At 38.1% G+C, this 21,465-nt stretch overlaps 3 protein-coding genes and 3 non-coding genes across 8 annotated transcripts; 5 read left to right on the top strand and 1 right to left on the bottom strand.

Annotated features, from left to right (window-relative positions):
- Positions 1–45: 45 nt before the first annotated feature.
- Positions 46–3,985, bottom strand: nufip1 (nuclear FMR1 interacting protein 1). Of its 2 annotated transcripts, none has more exons than XM_067493305.1 (10): positions 3,607–3,985; positions 3,294–3,379; positions 3,068–3,169; positions 2,914–2,976; positions 2,743–2,819; positions 2,499–2,591; positions 2,236–2,411; positions 1,484–1,624; positions 828–1,072; positions 46–715 (listed from the first exon to the last, which is right to left on the bottom strand). In XM_067493305.1, exons 1-10 carry the CDS (start codon positions 3,842–3,844, stop codon positions 224–226), a joined length of 1,713 nt encoding a protein of 570 aa, XP_067349406.1. In that variant the 5' UTR covers positions 3,845–3,985; the 3' UTR covers positions 46–223. The 2 variants fall into 2 exon arrangements, with proteins under 2 accessions (XP_067349406.1, XP_067349405.1); XM_067493304.1 differs by having other exon boundaries at positions 3,068–3,172.
- Positions 3,986–4,608: 623 nt separating this feature from the next.
- On the top strand, positions 4,609–9,649 carry nop58 (NOP58 ribonucleoprotein homolog (yeast)). 2 transcript variants are annotated; one of them, XM_067493307.1, is made up of 15 exons: positions 4,609–4,770; positions 5,257–5,333; positions 5,433–5,485; positions 5,820–5,944; positions 6,027–6,163; positions 6,353–6,417; positions 6,630–6,764; positions 7,245–7,390; positions 7,669–7,795; positions 7,983–8,146; positions 8,272–8,406; positions 8,834–8,895; positions 8,984–9,132; positions 9,221–9,351; positions 9,447–9,649. In XM_067493307.1, the coding sequence occupies exons 1-15, from the start codon at positions 4,726–4,728 to the stop codon at positions 9,501–9,503; spliced, it is 1,608 nt and encodes a 535-aa protein (XP_067349408.1). In that variant the 5' UTR covers positions 4,609–4,725; the 3' UTR covers positions 9,504–9,649. The 2 variants fall into 2 exon arrangements, with proteins under 2 accessions (XP_067349408.1, XP_067349407.1); XM_067493306.1 differs by having other exon boundaries at positions 4,610–4,770; positions 9,218–9,351.
- LOC137108872 (small nucleolar RNA SNORD70) lies at positions 5,522–5,615 on the top strand. The gene has a single exon (XR_010912246.1). It is a non-coding gene; the product is annotated as a small nucleolar RNA SNORD70 (small nucleolar RNA).
- Positions 7,470–7,552, top strand: LOC137108874 (small nucleolar RNA SNORD11B). Its single transcript, XR_010912248.1, has one exon. It is a non-coding gene; the product is annotated as a small nucleolar RNA SNORD11B (small nucleolar RNA).
- On the top strand, positions 7,829–7,911 carry LOC137108873 (small nucleolar RNA SNORD11B). Its single transcript, XR_010912247.1, has one exon. It is a non-coding gene; the product is annotated as a small nucleolar RNA SNORD11B (small nucleolar RNA).
- A 4,363-nt stretch (positions 9,650–14,012) lies between the features above and the next one.
- wdr12 (WD repeat domain 12) lies at positions 14,013–20,257 on the top strand. Its single transcript, XM_067493834.1, has 13 exons — positions 14,013–14,194; positions 14,562–14,656; positions 15,038–15,132; positions 15,259–15,365; positions 15,447–15,562; positions 15,646–15,800; positions 15,896–15,941; positions 16,026–16,111; positions 16,238–16,378; positions 17,431–17,536; positions 17,643–17,775; positions 19,150–19,222; positions 19,323–20,257. Exons 1-13 carry the CDS (start codon positions 14,154–14,156, stop codon positions 19,398–19,400), a joined length of 1,272 nt encoding a protein of 423 aa, XP_067349935.1. The 5' UTR covers positions 14,013–14,153; the 3' UTR covers positions 19,401–20,257.
- The last annotated feature ends 1,208 nt before the right edge of the window (positions 20,258–21,465 follow it).

Genomic DNA, 21,465 nt, shown 5'->3' on the forward strand with positions numbered 1-21,465 from the left:
AATCATTATACTTTCTTTTTCTTACTCAAAAAGTGCACAACTTGATAACATTTGTGATTTATTTTAGGAGGAACATAATATGATACAAACGTATAACCTGGCACCAAGTCATACCAACATAAGACATAAGGCGTTCGTTAAAAAAAATAAAATAAAAAAAATCTGTGAACAAAAGCATAGCCAAAAACCTTTATGTATTAGAGCGAATCAGGAATCTGATATTTCACATAACACCACCAGGACTCTCCCATATTTCATCATCATACAAATTAAATGCAGATGTAATTTTATGTGTGACTGTCAAATCAAGACTGTTGCACTCTGTGCCAGTTGTCCCTTTAGCATTTAGGATAAAACCCTCTGCAACTTGCTCAGCACTTGATGCTGACTCCACAGTATGATCCTTGGTTTGTTCAAAGCAAATTTGCTCCTGGTAATTTTGTGCTAAGTTCTGCTCCACTACCACAGTGCCATGTCTTTGTAGACCCTCCTCCTTGCTGACATCTGGGGCTGTTGGGGCACTTTGTGCTGAACATCTCTCTACACAAGGCGAAGAGGCAAACTGGGGGACAACCCTGATTTCCTTGGGTGGTGGAGTCTTGAACTCCTCTTGAAGCTGAGCTCTACTCTCCAGGCCAAAGAAGTTGTTGCGGACAATGTAGCGCACACACTGCAGGAGGATATTCCTTTCATGGCGGATATCTGGAGCTAGTAACTGAACAAATTGAAAGGAAACAAAGCTCATAAAGGCTGTGATGAATAATTATGTAATTAATACAAATTTAAATATTTCTTTACAGTAAAATTGTGTGAATTATACTTCTCACCATTTCAAGTAGCGTGGCACGATGTTTCTGTGGTGTGTCTTGGTGTCTGCCACCCCTTCCTCTACCTCTTCCTCTCCCTCTTCTGCTGTTTGGTGTGTAGCGAGCAGAGTCTGGCTGAGGGACTTTGTTAATTTCTCTTCCCCATGAAGAGCTGTTCATGCTTGTGTCCTGGGATCCAGCTGGTATAGTGTGTAGGAGGACTTGGTTTTCTTGAACTAGGTCTTTGGCTTTCTGAATAAGAGTGCCTGAAACAAAGACAAAGGGTTACAGGTCCACTGCCTGACAGTAATAGACTGCGAGACATTGTTTTTCACTGAGCAATACGAAACTCTTCTTCTCAAGAATGATATGGCTAGTATTGCTGCCAAATAGAGGTGAGTAGTGGTGGAGTCTAACTAAATTATTCTCATACATATATACATACTATTTTGGAATACATTAAGAAAATTTTACTGGAGAAACTTTGCTATTAGTTGAGAGTGATTTTGAATGCATTCTACTTCTAAGAGTACTTCTACCACAACACGTTATAAGTAGTTGTATGTTGCTGCTATTTCATTGGCATTTGGTACACAGAAAGACCATGTTACCAGTGTTTCTATGACCCCCCCTGACATGTAAGGATTCTTACTGTTGTGCACAAGCTAAACACTCACACTCTGGTTCTTCATCACTTTCACTCTCACTCATGGAGCCGTAGTTTGCCACCAAGGAGCCAAGAGCTGAGCTCATTTGTTTAGGGGCCACAACCAGGACATTTTTCCTGGACTCAGCTGCTGTATCTTCACTGTCAGAATCTGGAAGAATGGAAAACAAAATCATCTGCATGGTAAAGAAAATTACTGAAAAGACCCTATAATGGCTGCAGCAGGTCAAGAATGCTCTCCAGGATGATGGTATAACACGTTCCCTCGGAGAATTCACCACTAGATGCAAAAAGCTGCAGTTCCAAAAAAATATAGTAAAAACTGTGGACTTCTGCAGCCTGATCAAACCAAAATCAAGCAACAGATTTACGCAGCAACCAAAGAGCCTCTCAGGATAAAGAGGTGGAATATCCTCAACTGGCCGAGGAACTCACTGATCACAATTAACTAAGCTTGATGCTTTGTGCTCAGAACAAGTCTAAAGGCAGAGAGACCCTACAACAAGCTGAAGGTTTTTGCAGCAAAAACCTCGAGGACCGTCTTTCAGGTGTAGAGTCTGTTCTGCTCCGCAAGCCAGAACAGAATCTGGCTAAAACACGTTGCTACAGTAGTAATGATGTGCTGCCTTTTACCTTTGCAAGTATAAATATAGTCCTGCAGTTTACCAGCTTGTACATTAGACGTTTTATGTAGCCACTGTAAAACGTCTTATGTATTTCCACTTATTTGTATACCTAAATAGCCCACAACATCCCACTCACCATAGTAACCGCTGGCCAGTGCTCCCAGTGGATCCTCATCCCTACAGGGCCGGCTGAGAGGTGGAGGTCTCTCTGTAGCAATGGAAGGCTGAGGGCCTTGTTGATGTCGTTGTTGGAACCCTCTGTTGCCCCAGCGTTGACCACGGCCACGACCCCGTCCTCTGCCTCTCATCCGTCTGTAAATAAAATAATAATGTTTAAATTTAAATAAATTAGTTAACGTTTCATGAAAAAGTAAATGAATATAAATGGTTACAATTTACCCAAACTGAGCAGTCTCTAGAATGCCTCCTGTCTCCTTGCGCACTTCCATAAGTTTGTTCTTCTTTTCGATATTCTGAAGTGTTGGAAAGTTTCTGGAAATACAAAGTAACTTTACATTTTGCTGATTGGAAGTACATACCATGTGTCTATGAGTAAAACACATAAAGTCTGAATGATTCTAGAATTGAGAGATAAATTAAGAGTGGCTGCATAGTCTTTTTTATTCCATTGGAGAATACTAACTTGCGCCTCTCCTCTCGCCATTTTGCAATCTCCTCTGGTGTGTCGAGCTTGATTATTTTAGCTCCTGGTGCATGGTTCTGCAGTTACAGTAGGATATCAAAGATGGATATTAGCACATAAAAACAAAGAGCATTAGAATGATAAACACCACCTTTACAACGTTTGACTTACATTTTTCCAGTGAATGTTGACGATTTTTTCATGAGCCTTAAAGTTGCAGTCTGGCACAGAACACTAAATAATAGAGACACAGGAAATAGTGAATATTTACAAACATACACAACATGTAATGAATTGATATATACTGTATCCAATGTGAAATTACCTTGACATGTTGAGACACATGTTCATCGTACTTCTCCTGGTTTTTGAAACCCCGGTCACAGGTGTCACAAAAATGAGAATACTCTGGTTCTTTCTTATTTTTCTGCTGTGTGTTAAAGACAAATCAGTTCACAACATAGCTGCTCTTTAGCTGTATTCCCATTGCAGTATAGACAGTAGCAGTTTGACATCCTACAAACGCATGATAAAAATTTGTTTGTTTTTACCTTTTTCCCATGGTTGCTTGAGGATCCATAATTCTGTCTTCCACCTTGATATCCACCTTGATGCCATTCATGACCATAGTTTTGACCTGATGTGAGGAGCAGAGTTAGGGGTGAAACTGCATAAGACACTAGCACACATCAAAAATTCAATTTTAGTATTTTAGTAATGACAATTTTGGAAGCATACCACTGATTTTGCAAATACACAAAGTCAGTAATGTCTGTTTTAGTAAATTATCTATAAAAATATAGGTTTAAAAAAGGCCCAATAAGATGAAATAAGAAACAAACTGTGCATTCTATAGAATCTCACCGTATGGACGTTTGGTTGCATAGTTTGCACGACCTGATTGGTAACCAAATCCTGTCGCTGCCCCGCGATGCCAGCCCGTCTGGCCACTGTAGTCCCAGTTGGAATCACTGGACGTCTCGCACCAGTTCCACATGCTGGGGTGGAAGCTGCTGGACCGTGGTTGCTGCTGGAAAGGCTGAATGGAGTTTGAAGGAGAACGGCTGAAGTCCGGTGGGGGGTAATGTCCGGGCTCACTCATACTGTTTTCTGTAACATTCACGTCGTCACTGTCGCCTCAAAAGAAACATAAATCCGAAGAAGGTATGTCCTTCTCCCGACGCAGCTCTTACCACATGTGCTTATTTTGCTCTCGCTTGTACGCACACGTCACTTCCGCGAGAACAGGAAGGACAAAAAACATGAATACGATTCACAGGTGTGTGATGCACAAAAAAAAAACAATAACCTTATCGATATCTTTCTAAAATTTGAATGGAGATTAAACGAGATTAAATGTCTTTCTTTGCAATTTTTCTTACGTTTTTTAAAGCCGATTTTTTTTTACGACAACGTCTCGCGAGCATTATAACAAATCTCCATTTGGGTTGCCAGGTTGCAGAGAACCCATGGGTAATTCGTTTAAATCCCGAAAAGATGATTTACATTTAAACCTAACAGGGCACCTGATGATCTTAGAAAAACAAGAGACTACAAAACGTATTTCTACAGTCCCGTAAACCTGTTGGCAGTTAATGTTGTCTTGCTCCAACTCAGCTTTACGTGTATTGATAAATAAAACAATTGCTGTTCTATTCCTCCAACTGGGCTTTACGTTCATTGATAAATTAGACACACTTTTGCAGTGCTCAAAATACAATAAAGACCACTTAAACTGTGTTTACTTTATATTTGTGGAGTCGCTTTACAGGCAACTGAAATAGGAACACAACTTTAAATGCAAAGCTGATAGCGGGTGTTATCGGGTGAACAAACATGGCAACCCAGGAAGTTCTGGGGCTCCTTGTCGCCGCGTGTTTCACAGTGTGCGCGAGCAGTAGCGTGGTGGCTGTGAGGAAAAGGTGAAGGCTCTCTGTATAGAGAGTATAAAAACTTTACAGCAATAACTGAGCTCCTGCCAAAATGCTCGTTTTGTTTGAGACCGCCGCTGGATATGCGATATTCAAAGTATGTATTCGCTTTTTGTTTCCAGCCAATTAAATTTGTTTCTTTTCAGTAGCTACTTGAAAGCTAGGTTGGTCTAGCTTCAGTAATATGTACCTACAGTTCATATGAATTTATTTGTATGCAACAGTATTGGTAGAGAATATTTTAAGGAAATATATTGTAGTAAGTACAGTAGTGTGTAACTTTGTATTTGAATAGGTTTGCTTGCACGAGTGTAATTGCTCCTGCCCATGCTAACATTTAGTTAGCTGTGTGAAGGCCCTGTAACCACGTGTGTACACCGAGGGTAATTTTAACCCAAGTGAATGGCAGAATATCCATATGCAAAGTGGGAATTTATGTAACATCGTAATTTACTAATCTATTGTGGTACCCATACGTATCAAACTGTAAAAGACGATGTTAACTAGTAATTCCTCACGTCTATCCACATAGTTTAAAATGCGTGACAGCTAACTTCAAATGTCTGTCGATGTTATACTTAAGGTCCTCGATGAATCTAAGCTGCAACAGGTCGACAGCCTGTATAAAGAGTTTGAAACCCCGGAAAAGGCGAACAAAGTGTAAGTGTTCATCTGCACAAAACAGCTGGTACCTAAAGATGCAACTGGAGTTGTCATTTATAGTTTAAGTGTAACCTCACTTCTTTTCCCCCCCTGCAGTGTGAAGCTGAAGCACTTTGAGAAGTTCCAAGACACAACAGAGGCCTTAGCAGGTAGTTGCACATTTTTGTACACTAATGTGCACTCTGAGATGTGTGGTCTGTGATGTGTTTGTATTTCTGTGTGTGATAAAACTATGAGCCATTTTACAATATTCGTCACTACCACTGAGACCACGTTTTTAATTTCAGCATACAGTTCAGATAGGTCTCTGGCACTATTTTTATAATGTTTTATTATTATAATGTATTATTTTTGGGTAATTATATATTCTCTATATCCATGTGTTAGAGTTGCCACATTGGACAATTTACTGGTTTTATTCATCAGTTTATGTAATGGTTGCAGTTTAAGGCAGTGTTTTGTTTTTTTACCTCTGCCTCTCAGCTGCCACTGCCCTTGTTGAGGGGAAAATTGGCAAGAGTTTAAAAAAAGTGCTGAAAAGGGTGGTCGCCAAGGAGGCTCATGAGCAGCTGGCAATCAGTGATGCAAAACTCGGTGGAGTAATTAAAGTAAGTGACCTGGCAATTGGTAATTACCAGTTAGTAAGTCTTACCTGCAACGGCTCTGTTAGTAAGGGTTTCTGGTTTTCAGGAAAAGATGGATGTGAGCTGTGTCCACAGCCCCGCTGTGGCTGAACTCATGAGATGTATTAGGAGCCAGATGGAGAGTCTGATCACTGGACTTCCTCCTAGAGAGATCAGTGCTATGTCCCTGGGATTGGCTCACAGGTTGGTAGCTTAAATATTTTGTATGACATGAACAGGACTGCTGCCTATGATTAGACTTGCTGTCTGAAACTTCCCTGTAGATTCTTGTCAGCATTCGTCACTACCACTGAGGCAGCTTTGTCCCAAATGATGTACAAGAATGGAAGATTTTGTATGAAGTAATTCACCAAATTATTTTTCTTTATCCAGTTTGTCCCGCTACAAGCTGAAGTTCAGCCCCGACAAAGTGGACACTATGATTGTACAAGCAATTTGTAAGTTCAAGTTGTTTAGTTTTTTTGTCTTTACCTACTGCTTGTATTGTTTAACAGATAGTCAATGTACATTCAGAATTTATCATGTATAGAATGAGAAAATATTAGTAAATAGTTATGGTAAAGAAATTTAGACTAGTCATTTAGTCATTCTTGCTGTGTTTGTTTGTTTTAAATGTAGTGACTATAGAAGTCTTTTATTGTCTATTCAGCTCTTCTGGATGACCTGGATAAAGAGCTCAACAACTACATCATGCGCTGCAGAGAGTGGTATGGCTGGCACTTTCCTGAGCTCGGAAAAATTATCACAGACAACTTGGCTTACTGCAAAACTGTCCTCAAAATTGGTAATAATAATAATTAGAATCTGCACTGTACTTCTTGCTTTTTCAATTAGTGTGGCTCTTCCATAAAATAAGTATTGTAAGTGATTATAAAATAAGTGAATTATCCTCTTTTTCATATAATGATAGTCATTGCCATATTTCATTAGACAACAAAGTTCAGACACACTGACATCTTTTCAAACTGTTAAGTTTGTAATTAAGGTTTACTGCCAATAGCCCCTAAACACAGAAAACCCTCATTATAGCAACGTGACAAGCTATTACTTATTGAGACTATAAAACTTTTCTATAGCAACAACAGAATACACAGTTGTTTTATATTTTTTATTGTTGTTACTGAGTTATCCTGACAAATAAAACAAATTTCATGTGTAACTGGTGGACTGACCTTTTTTAAAATGTGTCTGAGTCACTACTCTTTAGGCATAAAAGCAATGGTGGTCTGTATTCCTGTTAAGCTATGTTTTTCTGTCCCTTCAGGTGATCGCACAAACGTTGCAGGCTCAGATTTGTCTGACCTTCTCCCTGAGGAAATTGAGGCTGAGGTTAAACTGGCTGCTGAGATCTCAATGGGAACAGAAGTGTCGGAAGAGGACATTGGCAACATAAGGCACCTATGTGATCAGGTATGTGTTGTTTCTTCCTTCTTATCATGTGAAGTACAGTTTGTTCTCACTGTTAGACTTTGATTTTACGGCTGGAAAGTGACAGTGATGATGATGACGACAGTTGTCTTACCCTGAAACAATCCGTGTGGGTTTTCAGTCACTACCTCATCTGAACAATCACAGTACCATGACTCCTGCTCCTAACTGCAGCCAGAGCTTTTAAATCTTAGAACTATTTTCTGATTGTTTATCTGATGGCAATTTTAAAACAAAGTGTACCTTCTTCTGTTCCACAGGTAATTGAGATTTCAGATTACCGTGCTCAGCTCTATGACTACCTAAAGAACCGAATGATGGCGATTGCCCCCAACCTTACTGTAATGGTGGGCGAGCTGGTTGGAGCCCGTCTTATCTCGCATGCCGGTAAGTCCCAATGGAGTGCTGCTTTTAATACAAAGCAAGCAGTGAAGACAATGACATTCTGTCACTGTCCTGAAAATCATTGATGGTTTTAAGTCACTACCTCATCTGAGCTTGCATTAGTAGGCCCAAGGAGAAGGTTGCCACTAAGAACATTCCTTTTACGTAGTTATTTGTTCTTTATTCTAAGGGTCTCTGTTGAATCTGGCAAAGCATCCTGCCTCCACAGTGCAGATCCTGGGAGCTGAGAAGGCTCTTTTTAGAGCCCTAAAGACCCACAAAGACACGCCGAAGTATGGTCTCATCTACCATGCCTCTCTAGTAGGCCAGACCACTGCCAAAAACAAGGGCAAAGTGAGTTGAAAAATATCAGTACTTTGACCAAAGCTTAGCTGGATGTTTGCAATTCACGCTCTAATTAGTTACTTGTGAATACATTAATGTATGTTACAAACAATATGCGTTTGTGTGTTGTCCAGATCTCAAGGATGCTGGCAGCCAAAGCAGCTCTTGCTATTCGCTATGATGCCCTAGGAGAGGACACAAATGCAGAAATGGGAGTAGAAAACCGCGCCAAGCTCGAGGCCAGGCTGCGCCAGCTGGAGGAGAAGGGTGTAAGTATACCTACAGCAGAAGATTAACCATTTCAGGATCAGTCAAGTTTGTTGTTATGCTACATCTTTCCTACTACAACTAAAATTAAAAGACAGATATGATCAAGACTTAGTATCTGTACCTTCTCTTTGGCTTTCAGCCTCAAGCCCAGTGTTTCTAGTTCAAGTTTCAAACCTAATTTAAGAGTATAGAACCGCAGTAGCAGCAGTGCAGAGATATACAAACCAATATGCTATTGACTCATGTCTCAAAATGAGGATCAATTAGTAATTAGTTTTACTCTTTTCATGTGGTTTGTTGCCAGTAAGAATATACAGAATACCGTTTAAAATTCCAAATTTCTAATTATGTTGTGCGTCAGTATTTATGTATCTCCTTTTCTTTCTGGTGGTTTTCTGATACTGTGTCAAACTTTATTTCCCCTAGATACGAAGAATCAGTGGAACAGGCAAAGCAATGGCTAAGGCAGACAAGTACCAGCACAAGAGGCGAGTAGTCCAAGCAGCTCCTTTCTAACGCCACATATTGCCACATATGCAAATGAACGGTGTTCAATATCCAAATTTTTCTACACAGTGAAGTGAGAATGTACGATCCATCAGGTGATTCTACTATACCCTCCACCTCAAAGAAGAGGAAGTTTGAGGAGGTAGAGGAGGAAGCTGAGGAGCCTGTAACACCAGCAGTTAAATCTAAAAAGCCTAAAAAGCAAACTCCAGCAGAAGGTGGGTGAATTTGCAATTAAACCAAACATTTGTGTTAATATCTGCACTAGGCTACTACATAAGTGTTTTGTCTCCTGGTTTTTAGTAGTAGAGGAAGAAGCAGAAACATCTGCGGCTGCAGAGGAAGCTTCCAAGAAAAAGAAGAAGAAAAAGAAGGACAAGAAAGCAGATGCTGAACCTGAGGAACAAATGGAAGAGGAAGAGGTAGCAGTAACAGAAGTAAGATTTGGATACAAGTTTAATTACTAAGACATTTGAATTTGATAAGTTTCCTCTGATAGATTTTTGTTTAATAATATAATTTGTCATTTCAGTCAACAGAGAAGAAGAAAAAGAAGAAGAAAAAAGTAAAAGAGGAAGACGATGACTGAAAAGAGTAGAAAAAATGTATATATTTTTGTTTTTACTTTTTGTCATTTTAATTTTGAATTTATATCTATCAAGGGCAGTACTGTACTGAGTTTCTGTTTCAGGATAACAGAACAAAATTTGTTTTACAATAAAATCTTTAAATCTCCATTATGAGTAATGTGTGATTTGTAATCGCAATTTAAATCAACAAAAACTGCAAACTTATAATTGTTTTTAATGACCTACCCTGGTTTTACAGCTTTTGTTTTTTATGAACACATTGTATCAGACTTGTATAATATTCAGTGCGCACACAAACACACGTATAGAGAGAGAAGGCCAGTACTTAAGTGTTAAAGTAGGCTCCTTTGCAACTATGTTTTTAGTTATAAAAGGTGTGAACAGGAATGAAACTGACAGAACAACAGAAAACATCAGATAAAATATTTTATAGTTAGTTTCTCTATATATGTTATAATGAATCTGATGCCCATGACATTGTGGTTTGTTTTTTTTTTTCATAGCTTTGATCACAGTTTCCAACATTAAATTCAGCAAAACTAAGTGAAATCTGAATTGAGATGCAAAGTGTACAAAATGTCATGAAATAAACATGACGAAATCCCCATGTAATGGAAGTAACATATTTGTCTTAACATGTTTAGATAGGCTTTTAAAGGATAATTCTTGAATATACAGGTGTTACTCCTGCCAAAAAAGAGTACATGTTGGACAATAGACAGGGATATGCATATACATTGCACAAATCAAGTATTTTGAACTCACTCTATACCTTTCATCTTTGACACATCAGGTTCAAAGGTCAAGATGGCGAAGATGATTAATGACGCCACTTCCTTGTTACGGAGCTCTTTAAATCTTAGTGACCATCAGACTGTCAACATGTCAACGTTCAGACGTTTGTCTTGAACTTGTGCATTTGTTTAAGTTTTTAGGAAAAATGAGAATAACACAGCAAATAAAATACCTCCGCTGGCAGATCTGCACACTCAAGGAAAAACAATACAAATCCAGTAAGTTTTGGCAAAATAAGTGCATTTCTAAATGCAAAATAATCGAGTCTCTGAGGACCCAAATTCAGACTCTCCAGAAAGAGGCAAAAGCCACCGATGAGAGGAGTCGGTGCAGACAATTAGCCAAAAGCCTAAACGGCGTAAACGTAACAATGGATAACACGAAGACTAGTTTTGATCAGAAGGAAAATGCGCATCCAAAATTTCAGGAAAAACTCGAAAATCGTTTGAAAACCTCTGGTGAATTTAACCAAAATCTGACTGAAGCGTGCCATCAGAAAGAATTTGCCATATCATCGATGGGAACAAACACTGACGAGAGTCTGGCATTGCAGAAAGGGAAAGCAGTGAAGGCCCTTAGAGAGCAGGCAGCAAAATATGAATGTGAGATTGTAGATATGAAGGAACAGTTCGATCAGATTGAGGGGGAGAAGAAATTGACGGTGGAGTACATGCAAAACCAGCGGGTAAAAAAGGAAAACGTGAAACAAATTAATGAAAATAAGACTGGATGTGGAGAAAGTAGAGGCACGTGCAAACTCACGGAAAAGAAGTTAGAAAAGCAGGTTCAGCAAATTAAAGATCTGGGTGAAGCGTTGGCACAATTAAAAGTAACGATAAGAGCAAAAAACAAATTAATTGCACAGAAAAATCGAGAAATTGAGAAGCTAAATATGGCCGTACAAACAAATCAAAACTTGAATGAAACTAATCAGCAACTTAGAAACAAAGTTAAAAACTCTGCGCTTGAGCTTAAAAAGGTAAAGGCTGAAGTCAGATCACTAGAGACATATCAGATGCGTTTTAAAGAAGATTTACAGGGATGCATATCTGTTATTGGTGACAAAAAGGCGTTGCAAAAAAGAATCATCTACCTCAAATCACGCTACGCAGACAATAATGCCTCCGTGAAAATGGATCCAGGCACTAAGTCAGTATTTGAAAACGAGTATAACATACATTCTGGCTGTTCAGAAAGGCTCCAGAAGGAGCTGGACGAAGCGAACAAGCAGTTGGAGGCAACGACTGACTGTTTGGAAAAGACAAGAGGATTTCTTATTCAGTTAATGAATGAACAGATTTTAGAGCTTAACAAACTGAAGAAAGAGCTTGAAACGTTCAAAAACCAGGAGGAAAAGTCAAAGTGGTCTTCACGGGAGAAGATGAAATCCTGGATAAATAAAAAGGTGCTTAGAAGTGTCCAAGTTGCCCCACTGTTCGAAGAGAAACTACCATCCCTTTACCCCCTCGACTGGCACCCACCAGCTGACGTATCCACGAGTGACGATGATCTGTTTTCATCGTCTCCTCAGGACTGTATGGACGAACGTATTACCTATGTGATGCCGTTTGTTGATGATGAGCTGTAAACTCTTTTTCATTGGTCGTGTTCTCATTTTCTTCAAGTCGTGTGGCCATGGTTCATTTATGAAATGGAATTACAGGAAGAAAATGAGAATACTGTTTACAGAACTATGTTTTTGAGCTGGGCTCAGGCCAATTCTTTCTTGTGAAGTCTTCATGTCCTCCCCGTGTCTGCGTGGGTTTTCTCTGAATAATTCATAGAAACACATTCCAAAAGACAGTATCATTTCCATGTGCCTATTTACAAAATAAATAAAAGCTTCATCATAGACTGAATCTATATTCTCCAGCCGTTTGGTTTGCTTTGAATGTCAGAAATGTGCTTCTGTTACAAGATAAAAGTAAATTAAATAATGCAGATTTTTTTAACAGGGCATATTTTAAAATAACAACAATGATGTGTCCATATGGTAATGAAATATTAAAGATACCTGTTGTAATCATTTTTCTGTTCCAGTAGGGTTTCTGTCCAACCCCCTAAGAGGTTGAGGTATTTCTAATAGACAATGACACATCTGTTGTAGTTTATATGACAGACATCAGTGTTGTAGAGATGCAGTTTTACTGTGGATCTCTCTCGTCAGATGTGATATCTACTCCCCACATTTCCTTAGTTAACACCTCACGTTAACTTGTTTTATTACTGACCTAAGGACATTGGTCTCCATGTTAACTGTGTAACATAAACTATATTATGTAGAGGGGTAGTGATGGCTTTTGTGCACACAACTCTGTATGCTAGTACCCAGATCTGACACGAAAAATAGAGATTGGCAAAATGTCTAAAACTGCTTGGCTGAACAGCAGCCTAAGTCCTTAACATCTGGTCCCCAAACTCCAAAGGTTCGGAGCTGGTGTTGTGCTGAAATCTGTTTTGTGTGATCATAATCTAATCTAAAACCTAACAGCAACCATGGATGTTAGCAGTAGAAAAAACATGGGAAAACAGGCAAAGACACAAAACCAGTTGATATTTGATCCTCTGGTGCCAAAACAAAGCGGCCTGGACGTAACCCTAACCCTAATCCAGGTCCAAATCAGCTACCTGGGTTACTTTAATTCTGATAAATAATATAGTTTTGATTCGACTCGCTCTTCTTTTTTTTTTTTTTTTTATTGAAATACTTTTGGTTGACAGCAAACAAAGATTTAATGCAATGGATGTCTCAGACATCCCCACATTTTTAAGGTGTTACTAAGATGTACAATAGCAACACACCTATAGAGATTTATCATCCAGCTCAGCAGTTGTTCATCTTAAATGGGCATATTTACCATTTGCTCTTTACATTAAGATGAAAGGTGGTTACATCTCCTTGCACTGCCTCCAAGTGACGGACATAACAAAACAATGAACACAGCTTTAGAATGTTTTTTTTCTAATGTTTTAATAGGAATACTTTAAGATGTTTCCAGTCGTGTGTTAGGCATTAGGAACCATGTCATAATATGTACTTTACTTGTATGTCTTCTCTTGTCTTCTTTTGACACTATTTTGTAATTAGAAAAGTTACAAAATATATCGTTTATCTATTACAATTGAAAGAAGCCCAAACATAAAATCTAGCTAATTAAAACTAAAATTAAAAGATTACTTTAAGAAAATAAAAGTTAAAAATACCACCATTATATTTTTCCTGTAGTACATTTGTAAGACAAAGATTTTATAAACAGCAAAAAGTGCAGCTTTTAGACTACAAAGCACTTTTTACTGAAGCTACTTTAAAGCTTACGTTCAAATAAAATTCAAGTACTTGTTACTCTCATAAGAGAAAATATTAGAATTAATATTACCTCTTATTGGTACTTATGAAAAGTTGGAAATTATTGGATAGTTAGATATGATCTGTAGAGCCTTATCTGTATGTATTTTATTTTACAAATTTTAATTTAAGTTAATTTAAATTATGTAGCATTTTATCAATTTTTTAAATATTTATAATATTCTTATTTATTTCATAAAAAATGTGCCTCATCCGCTAGAGCGTTCAATATTTATTGCTAAGCATCAACGTTTTGTGTGTTTTGTTCTGCAGAAAAAAGGGAAAGAAAGAAAAAGAGAATATGTCCAGGCATTACTAGAGGAGCGCCAATTCAAGGCTGCAGCAAGGATTGATTTGATCTGTACTCAACTCTCGTCCCTGCTTCGTACCACATGGCATGGCTGCACGAGAGTCAGATGTGTTATGAAGTAAAAGAGTAGATAGCCATTACATATTTTATAGATAGTTATAGCTGGTTGCCTCTGACAGAAACACACAACTAAGGAAAATGTCGCAGTTACAGGCGAGGTTTATCACAGAGAACAAAAGGTGAGCACTGAATTCCTTCAAGGAAACATAAGAAAACTGAAAATGTATTAGCGATGGTTAGCGGGTAAGCTAACTAGTTATAACTATAAACATGTAAACATCGTTACGACAGTGTAAAATGTACTTTAGCCATGCATGTGTTCCTTTTTTGGACTTAGCGTCTAAGTAGTGTCGGGATCCAACAACCCGTAATGTTTTTATCTTGTTGGTTTTGCTAACCAAAGCTAACCACAGCTCTGTGTTTTCATCATAGTGTCTGACTGTGTCATACAGCCTCTTATATGACATATGAATCCAATAGATATGTTTATGTCAGTATTCAATTAGTGCAAGCATGGTATTAACCAAATTGTTTTTATTTTTGTAGGTATGTTGTAGATGATGTCCCATTCTCCATCCCAGCAGCATCTGAAGTGGAGGACCTTAGCAATCTCATCAACAAGCTACTGGAGTCTAAAAATGGTGAAATTTTACAATTTTTTTTTTAAATTATTTGAAAAATTAACACATTTTTTTGGGAGAATAACTATTTTGTGAAACTGCTATTTGATTTAAAAAATGCTTATGCACATATATAAAGAAATTGTGATCTAAAATAAATGTTTAATGGTTGTATTTTATAAAATGTTTTATAATTATTTATGTTAATGCTGTTAACATAACATTTATAATTTAAATGCTTTTCTTAAAAAGCCTATATTTACATATGGTCATTTTTGTATATTAAAATCCATTATATAATCCATTATCTGTTATTTGTTTTTGTTCAGTTTATGATTTACATAATCCCAATACTCACATGCCTTCAAACTAACATTTATTTATTTATTTGTTGTTTCACAGCATCTCCCAGCAAAGTGGATTTTGACTTCCTGGTCAGGGGTCAGTTCCTGCGAATGCCACTGTCCACACATATGGAGACAGAGGGCATATCAACGGTAAAGTGCATATACAGTGTGCTGTTTTTAAACACTGATGTGTGGATGTGGATAGAGAGACATACTTTTAAAGAGAGGGGCCGTCATTTATTTGTTAACCAGAATGACTGTGTGTCTATGTTTCAGGAAGAAGTGGTGGAGATAGAGTACGTAGAGCGAGTCACAGCCCCAGAACCTGAGAAGTGTATGATGCATGATGACTGGATTAGCTCTATAGATGCAGATGCTGAATGGTGAGAAGATTGATTATTGTATTGGAAAGTAATTAAGTTTTAGTTTTATTGCACTACAATCTCCCCTGTAATTCTGTGCAGGATCCTAACAGGGTCGTATGACAAGACTGCCAGGATCTGGTCTGTGGAGGGCAAGGCCATGATGACGACGGCTGGACATACAGATGTGGTCAAAGATGTATCCTGGGTCAAAAGAGGTGAGCAGGACTGAAAGGCAGATGCATAATTTGTCATTCACAATTGCAACCCTAAAACAACTTGATGGATGTGTTCTGTGCAGATGGTTTGACTTCCCTGCTTCTTACTGCCTCTCTGGACCAAACCATCCTCCTGTGGGAGTGGAACATTGAGAAGAACAAGGTCAAAGCCAAACACTGCTGTCGGGGACACACAGGCAGCGTTGACACAGTCGATACAGACCCCACCAGATCTAAGGTAATGTTAGGGGAAAAAACAATTTGAAGATATTAATAACAGGCTGTAAATTGTTTTATTTTGCTTATTTGCTAATGTTTTTGTTCCCTTTTCAGTTCTGCAGTGGTTCCTGGGACAAAATGTTAAAAATATGGTCAGCAGGTGTGTGCCCAGAGTGATCGAATTTTCATTAATGAGAAAAAAAGTAAATCTTTGTCAAGCTAAAAGACTCTTTCTGTTGTCAAGTACTCACTGATGAAGCCGATGAGGTTGAAGAACCTGCTGACAGACCGAGGAAGAAACAGAAGACTCAGCAGCTTGGCCTGACCAGAGTGAGTGCAGAGTCAGACTCACCTGATAATGACTAAAACATGATGTGGTAAAGTTAACAGAGTAAATGTTACCTGAGAAGGGGCATCATTAGATCATAAGATCCTTATGTTGACACACTCACACAGACTCCCCTGATGACGTTGTCTGGACACAGTGAGGCTATATCCTCTGTCCTGTGGAGTGACAGCGAGGAAGTTTGCAGTGCATCCTGGGACCACACCATCCGCGTGTGGGACGTCGAGACTGGGTCAATGAAAACGACGTTGGTAAGATACAGTTTTTCAGTTGTAGACGATTCTTTTTCATTTGGCGCATGTTTTCATGTCACAAACATGAATAAACCATAAAAATGTGAAATGCTAAAGTTAGTGGCTTATATTTATTAGGATACGTTCACAACAAATGAGGAAGTTCTTTGACTCTGGTTTCAACTCCCAGGCCGAATTTAGCTTGCTGTAACTTGTAATTGGTGGAATTTGTAACTGTAGAGACTACTTTAGACCTTCCTCTCACACAGACACAGGTCATATGTGCTAGGGCTTTCATCTTTGTGGTGTGTTCAGGTGCCATTTGGTAGCTGAGGTGAAGCCAAATTCAGCCAGTGCAGCAGTTGATTTTTATCGCTACTAGTTCTTTGATATTGGCTTGGTGTCTCATGGGCCTCAGAACTGGAAAAAACACTTAAATTACGGCCCACTGCTTGCATTTGAGGTATACAAACATACATTAATCTCATGTAGTTATAGTATAGTATAAATGTCATATATAGGATGATAGCTCGTTAACTTTAAACTAAATCTATTTTTAATTGGTGCATACTCACACCATAAAGTGCATAGCATATTATCCAACCTTTAATTTAATAAGCTTGATAACCAGCATTTTAAAAAGCAAGTTAAGACTGATTTTAAATGCTTACGCTGATCTAAAGATTATGTGTCTCAGATTATTGCTCTGCTGAGTAACATGATTGCTTTATCATTTACTAAATTGACTGATATTAGGGCTTTAGGTAATAAGGAACAAAGTGACATACAAAGTAAAATTGTGGGTCAAATTTAGTTTAAACCATTGTTTTTTGGTTTAGTTTTTTAAATATGTGCATTTATTGGTGAAATTGGTGCAGATTAAAAGTCAAAGTCAAGGCATTAGCTTGCTTTTGATATCTGCTTAACAACAAAATGTTCACAGAATTTTTGTAAATACATCCCTTGAAAAGGAACTAACAGAAAAACAATCATGAAAATGTTAGAGACATACAAACATTTTAACACTGTTTATATGCAGTTTTCCTCAATAAATGGACATTTTTCTGCAGATGGGCAGCAAAGTGTTTAACTGCATTTCCTACTCCCCGTTGTGTCGACGACTGGCATCAGGCAGTACTGACAGACACATCAGACTGTGGGACCCTCGCACTAAAGGTACCACTGTAAACTAAATACTGCATACAACAATTGGACAAAATATTGCTTCCTCTGCAAGTCTGATTTCCTCTTCATGGCTACAAACCTCTTCTCTCCTCCATAGACGGGTCACTCGTGCAACTGTCTCTGACCTCCCACACTGGCTGGGTCACCGCTGTGAAGTGGGCACCATCACATGAGCACCAGCTCATCTCTGGTTCACTGGACAACCTGGTCAAACTGTGGGACACCAGAAGGTCTGTAAAGCACTTAACTCACCTGTGTCCTAAAAGTGAGAACAAAACGATACAATAAAGAATAAGGTGCTGATATTCTGCTTTTTGCTTTTGACAAATTCTATGAAAAGAGCAAAATGAGCAGCATGAATTCCCAACTCTGTCTGAGGTTTTCAGTTCCAGGCCCATTTAAAGTAACTTGCATTAAAAAAGAAAGCATTTCCATTTCCAGAAACCATTTATGATAATTTATGTATTTTTTACATTACTCAAACAAGCCCTGACAACGGTGCATTTGTTGGGGTATTTTCATCAGCAGATTAATTCAAATATCATGTTTTTTTCATGATAATGAAGGAACATGTCACCTAGTGCAACAGTGTGGCTAACTGATGTGTTTATTTTTTGGACAAAAATGGACCTTAGAGGCCTTTGCACAGACACACATATACCAGGAGGCATTAGCCTTGGATCAAAAGACTTGTATAAATACTTAAGATTTATAATAGAAATAACTAATTTAAGTGACTTTTGTAACTTTTATGGTGTTCATTATTTTACTGCTGTAATTCTGGAGGAAAGTTGGAGTCCTTTTGTATCATACACCACTGTCTCTTTTTACAAGAAGGAACAGTTGCTTTCATTCATAGTATGACACAGATGTTACTCTCTGGTTATACTCTCTGTATACAGAGCAGCAAAAATAAGCAGATTCTGCATATTTACAAAGCAATATTTAGCACTGTTTAGAGAAAGCCATGTATTGGTATATTTGCAAATTTGCTTCTGTGCATATTGAAGAAAATCTCCCAATATTCAAGCGAAATAAATTAGTATTTAAAACGCATTTGCATTAGCTGCAAGCGGCAGTTCATGTAAGGATGGTGTTTTGGAAATGCATGGTTTAAGCGGAGCAGCAAAAACTTCCATACACATTTGCCAAACTTTAGGCTGCTGTTTGTACTGAAATTGTCCCAGGTTGTCCTCTGTGTTTTTCCTACATGAAGACAGTTTTGACATAGATATTTTCTATAATGAGATCACAGCTGTAAGTTTCCTACTTGGATTATTAAAGTTTTTTGAATCTTGAATCTTATTTACTGTTACTATGTGAAAGGTCACTTGTACAGAAACATAGAGCAGCACATCCTGTTCATTCCACACATCTAAGAGTAAACAGCAGTTTCCTTCCCATATTTGTCAGAATTAAACACTGTGCATTTATAAAACTAGACGTACTTCAACAGGTAGAATCTGTCAGTTTTTGCACCAACTTACGACCATATTGATTAAAGAATCTCTTCTATTCTTTAATGTTTGATTAAGTGAATTTGCTCTTAAAATAAATTTCAGAGAAAAAAAGTATTTAGTTAATGTTGCTGTACTGTCTTCCAGCTGTAAGGCTCCTCTATATGATGTATCTGCCCACGAGGACAAAGTGTTTTGTGTGGACTGGACAGAAAGTGGGGTAAGGCGCACCAGCAGTTTGCTGCAAAGATTTCAGTTGCATATTAACACTTAATACATAAAATGAGTGCATAACTTCCTATCACTGTTTTGATTTTCAGCTGATGTTTAGTGGAGGTGCAGACAACAAGCTGTACACCTACAAATACTCACCCTGTCAGATGGATGTGGGGGCATAGGGTGAACTGCAGAGACCAGAGCACATCCTTAACCACAGAGACACAGAATGGACAGACAGGCACACATCAGTGTTCTGACAGGCAGGCAAACAAAGGAGGACTTTAGAATTTTATATTGTAGTAAATGTGCTTGCTTTGTCCCCCACAAACCCCACCATTAGTTTTTACACATATTTTCTTATGAATTTTCTTTATTTTCCTGTAATCCAAGAAAACTATAAATTAATTGTGTCCTAAAATGTTGTCTCCTAATGTGTTTTTGCATTCAATATTTGTTCATAATAATTCATAATTCTCCATATATTTTTAAGGTGGTTCCTGTTTTTAAAAGCTATGTTTACAGCAACTTGAGGTTGCAAAACAACAATAAACTGTATGTTGCCAAGAAAGTTGAAAGATGACATAAATTGTTTTAACAATCAAAATTTAGTTTATTTTCTCTTAAAGGGGCGAATTCACCAATATTTAACTTGCTCTCTAGGCAAGACATTGAAGACCCAACAGTCCTTTCCTATCCGCAACTATGCAGTATGCCCTTCCTGACGCAACCCTCCCCAATTTCTACTGGGCTTGGACCGGCACTGCGCAGCTTGGGATGAGAATGGGCTGTTAGGGGTTCAGTGTCTGCCCAGAGACACTTCGACATATAGCTGAGCTAACTGAGCTACAACCACCCCACAATTATCATCCAAACTCTAATGGAAATAATTACATAAAATGTTTAATGAAGAGATAGACAAATCTATATTTCCATTGAACTCTTTAATTTTCATGATTAAGTATAATTTTAGTTGGTGTTTCTTTTTAATAATTTTCACATTGTTGTACCTTTGTAAATATAATCAGTTTTACAAATAGCTTGCTGTTACTGAAGTTTTTCCTCCTCCAGCTGGTTTAACCAAAGCGCTCTCTTTCTACCTATGCGCATTACAGTATCATTCTCACATTGGGGTGAGTAGAATTAGGTGAAAGTACTTTTCAAGCAAAGCTGAAAAAACTGAACTGTTTGTGCTGGAATAGCTGAAATGAAATGTTGCTTCCTTATATACTGGCTAGGCAAACTTCAAAGCCAGTTAGCCTTAAAAACGTCATAGGCAATTACTTTATCAATGATGCCAAAATTGTAAAAAGTATAATCTTAAACGATAATAAAAAGCTCTATACAAGCAACAATGCCCTTTATAAGCTGAACATTTTGAAGTTTCAGCTGTATGGTGAAGTAGTTAGGCGCCAAAAAACGTACAGAAGATGGAAGTCAGAATAATAGTAATACTAATAAAGATTAATTTACAGTGAATGTGATATCCTAAAGATAATTTAGACTAGTGCTGCTTTAACAAATTGGAAAGTACAATGCATCCAGAAAGTATTGCCAGCGCTTAACTTTTTTCACATTTTGTTGTAACAGCCTTATTCCAAAATGAATAAAAATGCATTATTTTCCTCCAAATTGTACAAACAGTACCCCATAATGACAGTGTGAAAGAGGTTATCTTAATAATAAGTAATCTTATTATTCATGGCCTTTGCCATGACACTCAAAATTCAGCTCTGGTTCATCCTGTTTCCATTGATCATCCTTGAGATGGTGGATTGGTGGAGTCCACCTGTGGGAAATGTAATTGATTGGACGTGATTTGGAAAAGCATACATATTTCTATATAAGGTGCCACAATGTATGTATGGAAGGGTACAGAAAAAATTCTGCACCATTGAAGGTCCCAATGACCACACAGTGGCCTCCATCATCTGTAAATGGAAGAAGTTTCCTAGACCGGGCCGGCTGGCAAAATTGAGCGATTGAGCGAGAGAAGGGCCTTAGTCAGGGAGGTGACCAGGAACTCAATGGTCACTCTGAAAGAGCACCAGCATGTCTCTGTGGAGAGAGGAGAACCTTCCAGTAGAACAACCATCTCTGCAGCACTCCATCAGTCAGGCCTGTATGGCCAGACAGAAACCACTGCTCATTAAAAGGCACATGACAGCCCACCTGAACCACCGCGGGAAACAAAATTCTCTTGTCTGATGTAACGAAGATTGAAATCTGGCCTGAATGCCAAGTGTC

This window comes from Channa argus, chromosome 23 (assembly GCF_033026475.1).
Source record: "Channa argus isolate prfri chromosome 23, Channa argus male v1.0, whole genome shotgun sequence".
In the NCBI taxonomy this organism is placed as follows: Eukaryota; Metazoa; Chordata; class Actinopteri; order Anabantiformes; family Channidae; genus Channa; species Channa argus.